This window comes from Primulina huaijiensis, chromosome 6 (assembly GCF_012295235.1).
Source record: "Primulina huaijiensis isolate GDHJ02 chromosome 6, ASM1229523v2, whole genome shotgun sequence".
NCBI classification, from domain to species: domain Eukaryota; kingdom Viridiplantae; phylum Streptophyta; class Magnoliopsida; order Lamiales; family Gesneriaceae; genus Primulina; species Primulina huaijiensis.
Window position 1 is genome coordinate 10,439,981 of NC_133311.1, and position 15,604 is coordinate 10,455,584.

General features: G+C 41.2%; 1 protein-coding gene across 1 annotated transcript; it reads right to left on the reverse strand.

The window, feature by feature from the left end:
- Positions 1 to 217: 217 nt before the first annotated feature.
- Positions 218 to 1,458, reverse strand: LOC140979373 (chlorophyll a-b binding protein 13, chloroplastic). The gene is made up of 3 exons (XM_073444738.1): positions 1,212 to 1,458; positions 963 to 1,124; positions 218 to 862 (listed from the first exon to the last, which is right to left on the reverse strand). Exons 1-3 carry the CDS (start codon positions 1,329 to 1,331, stop codon positions 353 to 355), a joined length of 792 nt encoding a protein of 263 aa, XP_073300839.1. The 5' UTR covers positions 1,332 to 1,458; the 3' UTR covers positions 218 to 352.
- Between the last annotated feature and the right edge of the window lie 14,146 nt (positions 1,459 to 15,604).

A 15,604-nucleotide genomic window follows, 5' to 3' on the forward strand; every position in this document is an offset into this window, starting at 1 on the left:
CCAATCGCATTGGTTGCTACCTGCGAGGAACTGAAAATGGCATAGACACATGAATGTTCTAAATATGTTCTTCCTATTATTGTTTTTCGCCACATCCCATGGACCGAACTTTCCAACAGCTGATACATATTTTACCAGTGTATATGTTTTATCTGGCCAGGTACTAATTGTGGTATATGCTCGAGACAACTGGACAAGGATCGATCAAAACCTCATGCAATCAACAAATCAGGTAACCGTATCATCAACTACAAGTGGATTCATTACATCACTTACCAAAATATCTTGAACAACAATGCACATGATCGACTTGATCGATTAACGCACTCCAATATCGTTATGATTAATACATTTACGATCCTGGGGTGAACTTGGTGGCATAAACCCAGGCATTGTTAGCAACAGGGTTGTCAAGGTGATCCAACAGATTCTCCAAGGGACCCTTTCCGGTAATGATAGCCTGGACGAAGAATCCGAACATTGAGAACATAGCTAGCCTTCCATTCTTGATTTCTTTCACCTTCAGCTCTGCAAAGGTCAAGGGGTCATCAGCCAGGCCGAGGGGGTCGAAGTACTGCCCGCCGGGATAGAGGTCGTTGCCTTCTCCGACTCCGTCCAGGCCGTTGATTCTGTAGCCTTCGACTAGCCCCATCAGAACAACTTGGAATCCAAGCACCGCGAGAATGCTTTGCGCATGAACAAGGTTGGGGTTGCCAAGATAGTCCAGCCCGCCAGGAGTGAAGATTTGGGATCCAGCCTTGAACCACACAGGCTCCTTGAATTCAACTTTCAGCCATTTCTGAAGAACTTCAGGTGTGATGCATCCCAGAGCTCCAAGCATAGCCCATCTCCCATGGATAACCTGTGGAATTATTAATGTTCCCATAGATTAAAGTTAGTTACAACCCACAAACACATGGATGCTTCACCGAAATGTAGGATTGAATGAAAGAAAAAATTACCTCAAGAGCCCTGTTCTTGGCAAAGGCCTCAGGATCAGCGGATAAGCCGGCGGTGTCCCACCCGTAGTCGCCGGGGAATTCTCCGGTAAGGTACGACGGAGTCTGAGCAGAAAAGGGTCCCAGGTACTTGACGCGATCCGGGCCATACCACAAATCATTACCCTGTCAAGAATCACCAGTGATTGCAAGTTATTATTTTGCTTCAGTAGATTAAAGATATCATTTTCTTTTTCTTGATGAATTAATTACCATGGTGTATTTGCCATTGCCCATGGAGACGACATCTCTCAGAGGATTTGCGTTCTTGGTCTGACCCAAGAATGGAGTTGCCCTTACGACCGTGGCAGCGGAGCTGGCGCTGGCAGCCATTGATGCAGTCTCTCACAAGATTTGGTCTTGCTGGATGTCAAATTTTGCCTGTGAGGTGGGAAGATTTTATGTTCAACTTTTAGGTGAAAGAATCATATGGATGTGCGGTGGGGCTTGGATGCACGAAAATTGTGGCTACGCAATTGCACAATCAAATCTATCAACCAATCATAAGGGCTATATAGATTTTAATATCTTCAACTCATATCTTTCTATCCTCAATTTATCTCATAAAATAGTGTTATTTATACATTTTTCCCTAACATTTTTTACTTTCTTTATCTTGTAATGATGTTCAAACTTAAGATAAATCGAAAAAATCGAAAATTTAAACAAAAAAAAAAACAGAAAACGGAATTCAACCGAAAACTGAATTTTTAAATTTAAATATTAATGTTAAAACCAATTTATCAAAATCAAACCGATCAACCGAGAGGAAAACCATATTTAATTAATAATTTAAATATTTATCAAAATCGAATAAATCGAACCAAAATAACCGAACAGTTTTATTAGAAAATCGAACCAAACCAAAGGAAAACCATTAAAATATCTAATTATATATTTTCTAAACCGAAAAACACGAAATAAAAATAGAAACCGAATTGAATCGACCACTGAATACCACTAAAAACAACCGAGAGGAAAATTGACCATGGTTTAGTTATGGTGCACTTAAAGTTTCAACTTTGGCCCATTAACTTGTTAGATAAAAGATTTAAAAGATTATTGTGTTAATGAATTTATTTGAGATTTTTATACTTTATTTTGATGTTAGTTGATCTTTTTAAAGGTCGACGTAGGATTTTTGAGTAGTTGACGATTTATGAATTTGTATGCACTTGAGATTCGAATTGTTAAATCAGTTTGATTTATAGAAATGTTAAGTTATTTTAATTAATAATTTTCGAGTTTATGATTTTAAAAAAAATATTTAGTAGTGAACGTTTCAGATACCTAGAGGATCATGGGGCGATGCTACTAGACGCTCTTACAATGATCCGATGGGTGCAATCAGAAATGAGTTCTGGCATTCTTGATCAAGGATTTGATGTAAAGAATGGGGTTAACTAGGGTAAACCCGAATAAAAATAAATGTTATTCTGAATTACATGGAGATATGAACCCACGGCTAGCTGTATCCATGAACCATTGAGGGTCACAGGAGTATCGAATTCTGTGTTCCCATTGAGATATTCAAATTTCAAGGAGTTGGAATTTGGCTACTATAGTTTGATAAAGATCAAACTAAATTTTTATAAAGGAGTTTATGAGCTGATTCCATGGGATGAAAGAAATAGAAGTTAGCATAAATACTAAATAAAGAAGGAGAGTGGAATTGCCTATTTTGTGAAGGAGTTCACTAAAACTTACAGCTGCCCAATATGGTAAGTGAAAATTTTGATATTCGAAATTTTCGATTTACATTATATGAACAAAACTTGTATCCTTGATACATCGGCGCTCTCGGATGTTATAATGAGTTCGGAATCATTTATTTAGTGAATTTGAAATTTACTAATTAAATGTTGGTGCTAGTAGTGGTGACTACTAACATGTACAAATTCCGATAAATGTTTTAGAAGAGTCTAGAATTAAATTAACTAATGAGTTAATTTTTAAATTAAATAATGGTTATTTAATTTATTGTACACACACACATATATATTATATGGTGATATAAAATATATGTATATGGTATTATTATATCATGTATTATTAAAAATTATTAAATACATTATATATTAATTATATTGGAGTTTTAATATAATGATATATGTAGAGTCTTTGTGGGAGACGGACTCCTAATTAGATTAGGAGTCTCTCTCTATATATACAACATGAGGAGTGCTAATACAATAACCACAATTTTGCAAACAAAGCTTGCAAAATTCTCCCCCTCTTCCATAAAGTTTCAACGCACAAATCGCTTGCGATTTCTCAATCCAAGCGAGGAGGATAGCCTCTGATCGTGTATCTAATTAGACAATCGAGTTTGAAGAGCCGTTCATAGTGATATACAAGAAGGGCTATATCTGCTTAAAATCCGAAATAGCTTGGAGTTCAGCGTTATATACGCTAATGTATAATTCTTAGAACACCCTGTGAATATTTTCGAACACACGATGCCTAAGAACAAAAATTTTAAACTTCCGCTGTGTCTGGGGTGCAAGAACACGACTTCCATCAAAACTATTAATCCTCGATACATGGTTACCTCAACTGATATTCTTTCTTCATCTTTTTCTAGTTTAACAGATGAATTCATTGGGGTTGTTGCTGCGGAACATATTTCATGCCAAATATTTTGAGCAATTCCTTCGTATACTTGGTTTGACTAACGTAAGTATCATTATCCAATTGTTTCACTTGCAAACCAAGAAAGAATGTCAGTTCACCCATCATACTCATCTGAAAATTTTCATGCATCAATTTAGCAAACTTCACATAGTTTGGGTTAATTGATCCAAAAATAATATTATCAACATAAATTTGTACTAATAAAGTATGTTGTCCTTTGGTAATTTTTAATAGAGTTTTATCAATAGTTCCTATCACGAAATCATATTCAATTAAAAATTTAGATAGTGTTTCATACCAAGCTCTTGAAACTGCTTTAAATCATATAAATCTTTATTTAGGTGATAGACATAGTTAGGAAATAAATAGTTGATAAAACCTGTGGTTGTTCAACATAGACATCTTCCTGTAGATGTCCGTTCAAGAATGCACTATTTACATCCATCTAATGGACTTTGAAATCTTTGTAGGAGGCAAAGCGAGAAATATGTGGATGGCTTCCAGTCTATACATTAGTGCATATGTTTCATCATAATCGACTCCTTCTTCTTGCATAAATCCTTGGGCAACTAGTCTTGTCTTTTTCCTTATTGTGGTTCCATATTTATGTAGTTTGTTCCAATATAGCCTTCATGTACCTATAACTGATTGATGAGAATGTTTTGAAACTAAGTCTCAGACATGATTTCTAACAAACTGATTGAGCTCTTCTGGCATAGTATCAATCCAGCTACTGTCATTTCATGATTCATCAATATTTTGAGGTTCAATTTTGGGCAGACCAGTAACCAATTCATTCCTTCTTAGATTAGCAATGGCTTTGAAATTTAAATAATTTAACATTTTGTGCCACAACCAGTTCCACGAAAGGTTAGAATCCATGAAGCATATTGATTCATTCGGTTGTGTGGTCTGTTATTATAATGCATCAAAAAATATATCTAACAGTACAATTATGCTTACTAAATTCAACAGAATAATCATGATCACACAACTGAATTTTGCTAATTAAATTATACTTAAGATTTTCAAAAATTAGTACGTCTTTAATGGTAAAAGTTACCATGGATAAGCTTAATCTTACACAAAATTTTACCTTGAGAAGCATCTCCAGATGTGATCTTGGGTCCAGTAAATTGAGTCGGTTTTGATAGAAATTTAGCTTCACCAGTCATGTACCTTGAACATCCACTGTCCAAGTACCAAACTGAATTTTTGATCAGTTCAGTCATTGTGCCCTGCAATCACAAGTTACAAATAACTTTTGGTACCCATACTTACTTGGGTCCAAACGGGATTAGTCCTTTTAGAACTCAAACATGGACCAGTTTAACTAACTGACCACTTGTTGTGTTCCAAGTAGGTTGTGAGTACGCATGTGTGTGTTGTGTTCTATATGCAGTAGAGACAACATGTTATTTAATTTTTCCTACTTCATTGATCATCCTATATCTTTTCTGAGTAGGATTGATGTTAAAGTATCGATTAGACATACTGTAGAACCCGTAACTTAGACTACGTATAAGCCATGCATAATTCTAGTATTTAAATTAAAATGATTTTTATTGCATGAGTTTCTAAATTTGATTATTTTACGTAGTAGTTTAAATTTTTATCATTTCAGTTATTTCAGTGAGGCCGGACTGGAGTTGGAGTTTGGAGATAAAATTTTAGATTCAAGAAACTTTTCCAGAATTTAATTTAGCTAGCAAGTAAGTTAATTTAAGTTATTAAGGAGGTTTGAGGATTTATTTAAGCAACTTGAGGTGAGTAGAAAATAAATTGGTTTAAGTTCCATAATTAAGGAATTAGTTCACTAAATTATGTAAAGAATAAGTAAGGCTTTTAAGGGTTATAAATTTAGTAAATAATCAACAATTTCCCTTCATTTTTACACCAAATTTCGGCCACCCTTATGTCTAGACAACATCTCTTTGCCACCTCACCTTTGACCCTTTCTTTGTATTTAATTAGTAGGATAATTCTTTTATTTTTGGGAGCACCATTTAATTAATGATCAACCTTATCCTCACCTAGTCTAGATGGTATTATGATCGGCCACCTCACCCCAACAAGCACCAACAAATCATTTGATATCAACCAACAATTCAAATTTCAAATAGAGGTAGACTTAGTCTTGATTTTGTTCCCTATATTTTGCACTCACCTCCCTCACTCCCTTAACCAATATTCTCCTCCCCTATCCAACAAAATCAGAGAGCTTTTTCAGAGTAAAAAACCGTGGGTTACATAGCTAAAACTAGAGAGAAAATTTAGTAGAAGAAAAGGAAAGAAGATCACTCCACCTCCTCCGCGCCGTATCGTTTCATTCTTTCGTTTTTTCGTTCAAACGAAACCAGGCATGCATATATTCTTCCTTGACTCTTCAATCAAGTCATACTATCATTATTTTTATGATTTATGATCATCATTTCATGCATGAACCGAAATACACCAAGGATTTTCAGAAAATAAGAATGCAGAATTTTCGAGTTTCATGATGCTCTTCACGGGTTCTCTTGTTTTGATGTTTCAGGTGGATGGCTCGACTCCAGGCTCACTAGGCTACATCTAGACACATGCTAGGGTGTATCAAGACTATGATGGTCCATTCAAACAAGCCACATGCATGATAGATTTCGAATTTGACAGCAACTCTTCAATCTTGGCCCTTTTAGTTTTCGAAAAATCTGTTGTGTGCTGTCAAGGTGATGGATCTGATCTGGGCTGCCACAAGGCATATAGCCATGGTTAGATCACTCCCCTAGCATGTCTAAGACGTGACTAAGTTGCCCTTTTGGTGGCTTGGTCCCTGGTTAATCGGTTTTTACAAAATACTCAAGAACAGCCCCTGCACCCTTCGGCTTATCATTTTTGACAGCATGTGTGTTTCGACTTTTGTGGAATGGTGTGGATCTTGGTTGGCCTATGGCCCTTAGCCACGGTTCATACCATGCCCCTAGATGTCTAGATCGTGTCTTGGTCAATTAAATGGCCACTCGAACGATCGGTGACAGCTAAACAAGAACAATGCCCCGACGCGCAGAATTGGTTCTCGGTTGGAACTTTTCGGTTGTTGCTGGTGTGATGCGAATTGTGGCTGGCCTAGGGCCCTTAGCCATGGTTCAAATCATTCCTTGGGATGTTGGTAAGAGTCTCTGGTCGGTGGTTCAAGCCCCAATGGCCATTAGCCTCGCAATCGACGCAAGAAACCAAAGCACAGCTGCTGTATTTTTGGACAGCAACTTGCTGTGACGGTTCAGTGGCTCGTTCGAGTTCTCGGTTGGCTTTTAGCCCATGGCCTTGGACTGGACAGTGCCTCATCGAGTTAGGAAGGTCATGTTTTTGACCGTTTGTGATTCGGATCATTTTTGAGGTCGTACGAGAATTTACGGTGCGATGTGCCAAATTGACTCTCGAAAGAGCGTTTCATGTTTTGGCCTCCATTCACCTAGATTTCGGCCCTCACCATTTTAGGAGCATTATTTGATCATTTTAGACGTATTTTAATCATGACTACATGATGGTTCAGTGTTGGTTCGGGTTGGCTCGGAGTCATGATTTAATACGAAGTCGGTAGGCGTAATTGTCACATTTTTTAAGGTTATTGTATAGTTTGGTCCCATAAATCTATTGCATATTTTTCATGGCATATTTAGGTTGCAGCGAGCCTGGGAGCGATCCAATCCAAGCAGTAAAATGGGTACAGGATATTTAATTCAGTTATTTAATTATATTACGTGCAAAAATACAAATTTTGAGATTTATGCGATATTGCTTGTGGTCACTTTACTATCATGCTTAAGTCCGGTCCCCAGTATCGGCCCGGTCACCAGTTACCGGTCAGTTCAGTTGTTTCACCCAGTACTGTGGCAGTAGTCTGATCAGACGTAAATCCGATCCCCAGTATCGGTCCGGTCACCAGTATCGGTCAGCTCAGTTCAGTTCAGTTCAGGGACCACTTGCGTAGACCATAATCTCACAGAAAATTATTATATGCTATTTCAGTACAGGGCTCCAAGGAGCAAACAGTTTCACTATGATTTTCAGTTCAGCTATGCACGTATTATAATTAATCATGACACGACATTTTACGATATGCCTCATGACATGAAATTTTACTCCCATGCAATTTTACTATATTTACTCGTTATTTACGATATATGCATGTTGAGTCTTTAGACTCACTAGACTTGATTGTTGTAGGTACTGATGATGTCGGGATCGAGGGCGGGGACCAGTGAGCTAGCTCGAGTCGGCAGTAGTGGCACCCGAGGACCTCAGTTTCAGCACTTGCCATTTTGATGCTCAAATATTTTATTAGTTATTGAATACTTTAACTTGTTATTTTGGCAAGTAATAATTTCTTCCGCTGCTGTTTTGAACGTTAAATATTTTATCAGTTTTTGGTATGAATGAGGCACTCCATTTATTTTAAAAGAAAAATTTTAAATTTTCCGCAAATTTTCAAGTAAGGATTTTTAGGCCTCTACATCTGGTATCAGAGCAATGGTTCTGTAAAGGGTTGCACTACTACTGACCGCGAGAAGCTCATGAAGTCACGTCGTCGGTCTGTAAGTTTTACAGTTACGCATTTTATTTAAAGCATGAATTATTTAACAGCATGTTTACATGAAATGTTTTACTTCCATATTTATGTTATTGTTCAGTACTTAAATTTAAATAAATTATGGAATTATGCATGTTAGTTACGTATGGGTTATGTATGGAACAGTATGCCCCCTAGACGCATTCTCGAGCGCACTATAAATGAGGAGCCTCGCCAGGAGGACAGGGAGGAGCAGAGGCAGGAGAGAGACTTACCACCTCCACCACCACCGGACATGAATGCCCAGATGCTAGCTGGGATGACTCGGTTCTTCGCGCAGTTTGCGGAGAACAATGCTGTGGCGACCAGGCCGACAGAGCCTGAGGCAGTATACGAGAGATTCATGAAGATGCGTCCAAAGGAGTTTTCTGGGACGACGGACCCCATGTTTGCCGAGGGCTGGATCAAGTCCCTCGAGGTTATTTTCGAGTTCATGGAGCTTGGAGATGCAGATCGAGTTCGTTGTGCCTCTTATCTGTTCGGAGGAGATGCCCGCTTATGGTGGGAAGGAGCTTCAGTAGCCCTTAACTTGGCTACCCTGTCATGGACACGTTTCACGGAGGTATTCTACTCCAAGTATTTTACGGATGAGGTGCGCACCCGATTGACCACGGAGTTTATGAGCCTTAGACAGGGGGATCTGACGGTTACGGAGTTCATCCGTAAGTTCGAGAGGGGTTGTCACTTTGTGCCCTTGATCGCGAACGATGCTAAAGCCAAGTTGATGCATTTCTTGGTGGGTTTACGGCCGATCTTGCGCCGTGATGTTAGGGTGTCTGACCCTACTACTTACGAGGTCGCCGTCTCCAGAGCTCTGGCCGCAGAGCAGGACCAGCGAGATATAGAGAGGGATCGCTTGGGAAAGCGACCAGTTCAGATACCACACCGCCGTCCTCCTCCTCAGCAGCACCAGCATCAGCATAAGAGGCCGTATCACGGCCCGCCCAGGAACAGAGGAGGACCTCAGCAGCAGCAGCAGCAGCAGCAGCAGCAGGGACGTGTCGTCCCGAGGACCTTTGAGCACCCAGTCTGTCCCAAGTGCTCACGCCGTCATCCGGGAGCATGCATGTTTGGCTCAGGGAAATGTTTTAAGTGTGGCAGCACGGACCACATGCTACGGCAGTGCCCCCGGAAGAATCTGCCTACCCAAGGCAGAGTTTTTGCTCTCCATGCTGCGGAGACGAACCCTGACACCATGCTGATGACAGGTACCTTACAGCTTTAAGTTACATTTGCATTCCAATGTTTTGGGAATCGGGATTAAGATTTTGAACTTAGAATTGCGATAGGATTGCATGCTCTACTCAGTATTATTTTCGGGATTTAGTTAGAAGAACTGTGACCTTTGCATGTCTATAAGCTTAGCTCTTGTGATTATTTGGGTTCAGCTTAGTGTTCCGAACTTTCAGGGAGAATTTTCATAGCTGGCTCAGCTACCAAAGCCCTGATAGATTCAGGGGCTACCCACTCATTTATTTCAGAGGTCTTTGCAAACTTTCTCAAAGTTAAGACCATCGGGCTAGATGTAGCCTATTCGGTGTCATTGCCTTCGGGAGAGGAGATAACCGCCACCAGCGTGATCCGAGACATAGACCTTGAGCTGCATGGAAATCTTGTTTATGCGGATCTCATCTTATTGCCGATGCCAGAGTTTGACATCATTCTGGGGATGGACTGGCTATCGCGGAACAGAGTTTTGATCGACTTTCAGCGGAGATCCATTCTAGTTCGACCGCCTGGGATGACTCAGTTCTTATTTGAGCCGGACAGGTACTTTCCTTTACCGCGCATTATTCCATATGTTCAGGCTAGAAAGCTCATGCATAGAGGGTGTCGGGCATTTTTAGCAACTTTTATATCTGTCCCCGAGGCACCCAGTCAGTCAGCCTCAGATGTTCCGATTGTTAGAGACTTCGTAGACGTTTTCCCTGAGGACGTCTCTGGTGTTCCACCTGAGAGAGAGGTGGAGTTTTCCATCGAGCTTATGCCAGGTACGGCTCCGATCTCAAAAGCGCCGTATCGACTAGCCCCGACAGAGATGGCAGAGCTTAAGAAGCAGATTCAGGAACTTCTTGACAAGGAGTTCATTCGCCCTAGTTTCTCACCTTGGGGCGCGCCAGTCTTGTTTGTTAAGAAGAAGGATGGCTCGATGAGACTTTGTATTGACTATCGGGAGTTGAACAGGGTTACAGTGAAGAATAAATACCCACTTCCGAGGATTGAGGATCTGTTTGACCAGTTGCAGGGAGCTTCGATTTTCTCTAAGATAGATCTGCGTTCCGGTTATCACCAGTTGAGAGTGAGAGATGCTGATGTTTCGAAGACAGCTTTCAGGACTCGTTATGGCCACTACGAGTTCCTTGTGATGCCGTTCGGTTTGACGAATGCGCCAGCGATCTTCATGGATCTCATGAATCGCGTATTTCAGCCGTACCTCGATCAGTTCGTGATAGTATTCATAGACGACATCCTCGTCTACTCCAAGAATCGGGAGGATCACAGCAGGCATCTGACTACAGTGTTGCAGACATTGCAGAAGCACAAACTATTCGCAAAGTTCAGTAAATGCGAATTCTGGTTGGAGAAGGTGGCGTTCTTAGGCCACATTGTTTCTAGCAGTGGCATTGAGGTGGACCCAGCGAAAGTTGCAGCAGTCAGAGATTGGGTAGTGCCTCAGAATGCATCCGAGATCCGCAGTTTTCTTGGCCTAGCAGGATATTACCGGAAGTTCATCAAGGGATTCTCCTCGATTGCAGTTCCACTCACAGCACTGACAAAGAAGAATGTGAAATTTGTTTGGAGCGAGGAGTGTCAGAAGAGCTTCGACACTTTGAAGCAAGCTCTTATCTCAGCACCAGTTTTGGCCATGCCGTCAGGGCCCGGTGAGTTTGTTCTGTATACCGATGCTTCGAAGCTCGGTCTTGGCGCCGTATTGATGCAGCATGGGAAGGTGATAGCTTATGCTTCTAGACAGCTGAAAACTCATGAGAAGAACTACCCTACCCATGATTTAGAGTTGGCCGCCGTAGTTTTTGCCTTGAAGATTTGGAGGCACTATCTGTATGGAGAGAAGTGCCAGATCTTTACCGACCACAAGAGCCTCAAGTATTTCTTTACGCAGAAGGAGCTGAACATGCGTCAGAGGCGTTGGTTGGAGCTTGTGAAAGACTACGATTGTGACATTAGCTACCACCCGGGTAAGGCTAATGTAGTTGCAGATGCACTGAGCAGAAAAGTTGCAGTGATGGCTCATTTGGCAGTTTCGAGACCTCTTCAGTTTGAGATGCAGAGGTTTGATCTTGAGACTTATCCTCGAGGTAGAGTTCCCCGTCTATCTACCTTGACCATTCAGTCTTCCCTTCTTGACCGTATTCGCAGTGGTCAGGCAGCAGATGAGCAGTTGGCCAAGTGGAAGCAGAGAGATGAGGCCAAGGGCAGTGTTTTGTATTCAGTCAGCGACGGCATACTGAGATACCGAGACAGGATATGGGTTCCTAGCAGTGATTCTATCCGAGCAGACATCTTATCAGAGGCCCATATGTCGCCGTACTCTATTCATCCAGGGAGTACGAAGATGTACAAAGATCTACAGCTATTGTATTGGTGGCCTGGGATGAAGAAAGACATCAGACGATTTGTATCCGAGTGTCTGACTTGCCAGTTAGTGAAGGCCGAGCATCAGAGACCAGCAGGTTTGCTCAAGCCTCTTCCTATTCCCGAGTGGAAGTGGGAGAACGTTACCATGGATTTTGTGACAGGATTGCCGAAGTCAGCCAGAGGATCGAATGCTATCTGGGTGATTGTAGATCGTCTTACCAAATCAGCGCACTTCTTGCCTATTAAGACGACTTTCACTATGGTTCAGTATGCGGAGTTGTATATCCGAGAGATAGTCCGACTTCACGGCATTCCAGTTTCTATCGTGTCTGACAGAGATCCCCGATTTACTTCCTCGTTTTGGAAGAGTTTGCATTCGACCATGGGTACGAAGTTGCTGTTTAGCACAGCTTTCCATCCGCAGACAGATGGGCAGTCAGAGCGAGTTATTCAGATCTTGGAGGATCTTCTCCGTGCTTGCGTCATTGACTTCTCAGGGAGTTGGGAGTCGAACTTGCCATTGGTAGAGTTCACCTATAACAACAGCTTTCAGTCGTCTATAGGAATGGCTCCGTATGAAGCACTATATGGTCGCAAGTGCAGATCTCCTGTTCATTGGGATGAAGTAGGAGAGAGAGCAGAGTTGGGTCCAGAGATTATACAGCAGACTGTTGATGTAGTAGCCCGGATCCGTGATAGAATGAGGACTGCTCAGAGTCGACAGAAGAGCTATGCAGATCAGAGAAGGAGAGAGTTAGAGTTTGCTGTGGGCGATCATGTTTTCGTGAAGGTGGCACCCATGAAGGGTGTCATGAGATTCGGAAAGAAAGGGAAGCTCAGTCCGAGATTCATTGGACCATTTGAGATCCTCGACAGAGTTGGGACGCTAGCCTATCGTGTGGCTCTTCCGCCGAATCTGGCCGGAGTACACAATGTCTTTCACGTCTCTATGCTGAGGAAGTACATGGCGAATCCTTCGCATGTCTTAAACTTCGAGCCGTTGCAGCTCACTCCGAACCTATCTTATGAGGAGAGGCCAGTGCAGATCCTAGACAGGCAGGAGAAGAAGCTTCGGAACAAGCTGGTTAGGCGAGTCAAAGTCAAGTGGCTCAACCATTCAGAGGAGGAAGCTACGTGGGAGTCAGAGCCAGAGATGAGGAGTCGGTACCCCGAGTTATTCGGTGAGTCTTAATTTCGAGGACGAAATTTCTTTTAAGGGGGGAAGGATTGTAGAACCCGTAACTTAGACTACGTATAAGCCATGCATAATTCTAGTATTTTAAAATGATTTTTATTGCATGAGTATTTAAATTTAATTATTTTACGTAGTAGTTTAAATTTTTATCCTTTCAGTTATTTCAGTAAGGCCGGGCTGGAGTTGGAGTTTAGAGATAAAATTTAAGATTTAGAAAATATTTCCGGAATTTATTTTAGCTAGCAAGTAAGTTAATTTAAATTATTAAGGAGGTTTGAGGATTTATTTAAGCAACTTGAGGTGAGTAGAAAGTAAATTCAATTAAGTTCCATAATTAAGGGGTTAGTTCACTAAATTAATTAAAGGATAGGTAAGGCTTATAAGGGTTATAAATTTAGTAAATAATCAACATTTCCCCTCCATATATTATTGAATTTTCGGTCATTAGTATCTAGACTAGTCATTTCCAACTCATCACCTTTTGACCCATTCTTTGTTGAGTTAGCATACTAATCTTTTTAATTCTTTATCCACCTTAATTAATTAATTATTAACCAATATCCTAACCTAGTCTAGCATGAAGAATCGGTCACCCCATCCATTTCTCTCCCCAACAAATATTTGTTAGCAACCAAAATTCAAATTTCAAAAAAATAAAATGGAGACTTGGTCTTGCTTTTTCCACCTATATTGCACTCATTTTCCCTCACTCTCCTAACCATCACTTCCCCTCCCCCATGACCGAAATTCAGAGGCATTTCATAGTGTAAAAAACCGTGAGCATCCTAGCAAGAATTAGGAGAGAAAATCGAGTAGCAAGCAAGAAAAGAAAACGCTCCACCTCCTCCGCGCCGGATCGTCTCGTTCTTTTCGTTTTTCTTTCAAACGAAACCAGGCATGCATATATTCTTCCTTGACTCTTCAATCAAGTCCTATTATCAATTATTTTTCATTACATGATCATCATTTCCATGTTAAAACCGAAATACATCAAGAGATTTCAGAAAATGCAACATGCAGAATTTTTCGGTTTTTCTCTTGTGCTTCACGGGTTGCTTTGTTTTGTGGGTTTCAGGTATTGGTTCGATTCCAGGCTCCCAAGGCGACTTATAGACATGTAATAGGATGTATTAGGATCACTTTGGTCCATTCATTCGAGCCCCACACCCGCTGGAAACGAGAAATGACAGCAGCTTCTCATTCTTAGCCATTTGTGTTTTCGAAAATTCTGCGTGTGCTGTCAAAGGAAATGAATCTGATCATGGCTGCCCCAAAGCCTATAGCCATGGTTAGATAACTTCCCTAGCATGTCTAAGACGTGACTAAGTCGCCCTTTTGGAGGCTTGGTCCATGGTGCATCGGTTTTTAATTAAAAGTGCAAGAACAGCCCCCACCCCCCTTCGGCTTCTCATTTTGACAGCATGTGTATTTCGAATTTGGTGGGATGGTGTGGATCTTGGTTGGCCTATGGCCCTTAGCCACGGTTCATACCATGCCCCTAGATGTCTAGATCGTGTCATGGTCAATCAAATGGCCATTGGAACGATTCGTGACAGCAAAACAAAAGCAATGCATCCTACGTGCAGAATTTGTTCTCGGTTGTAACGTTTGGGTCGTTGCTGGAATATTTCGAATTGTGGCTGGTCTAAAGCCCTTAGCCATGGTTCAAATCATTCCTTGGGATGTTGGTAAGAGATTTTGGTCGGTGGTTCAAGCCCCAATGGCCATTAGCCTCGCAAACGACACAAGAAACCAAAGCACAGCTGCTGTATTTCTGGACAGCAACTTGCTGTGACGGTTCAGTGGCTCGTTCGAGTTCTTGGTTGGCTTTTAGCCCATGGCCTTGGACTGGACAGTACCTCATCGAGTTAGGAAGGTCATGTTTTTGGCCGTTCGTGATTCGGATCATTTTTGAGGTCGTACGAGAATTTACGGTGCGATGTGCCAAATTGACTCTCGAAAGAGCGTTTCATGTTTTGGCCTCCATTCACCTAGATTTCGGCCCTCACCATTTTAGGAGCATTATTTGATCATTTTAGACGTATTTTAATCATGACTACATGATGGTTCAGTGTTGGTTCGGGTTGGCTCGGAGTCATGATTTAATACGAAGTCGGTAGGCGTAATTGTCACATTTTTGAAGGTTATTGTATAGTTTGGTCCCATAAATCTATTGCATATTTTTCATGGCATATTTAGGTTGCAGCGAGCCTGGGAGCGATCCAATCCAAGCAGTAAAATGGGTACAGGATATTTAATTCAGTTATTTAATTATATTACGTGCAAAAATACAAATTTTGAGATTTATGCGATATTGCTTGTGGTCACTTTACTATCATGCTTAAGTCCGGTCCCCAGTATCGGCCCGGTCACCAGTTACCGGTCAGTTCAGTTGTTTCACCCAGTACTGTGGCAGTAGTCTGATCAGACGTAAATCCGATCCCCAGTATCGGTCCGGTCACCAGTATCGGTCAGCTCAGTTCAGTTCAGTTCAGGGACCACTTGCGTAGACCATAATCTCACAGAAAATTATTATATGCTATTTCAGTACAGGGCTCCAAGGAGCAAACA

Coding starts and splice junctions, on each gene's coding strand:
- LOC140979373 (XM_073444738.1), bottom strand. CDS start 1,331: ATGGCTGCCAGCGCCAGCTCCGCTGCCACGGTCGTAAGGGCAACTCCA. Junction 1,125..1,211: donor GCAATGGCAAATACACCATG/GTAATTAATTCA, acceptor GATTCTTGACAG/GGTAATGATTTGTGGTATGG. Junction 863..962: donor CCAAGAACAGGGCTCTTGAG/GTAATTTTTTCT, acceptor ATAATTCCACAG/GTTATCCATGGGAGATGGGC.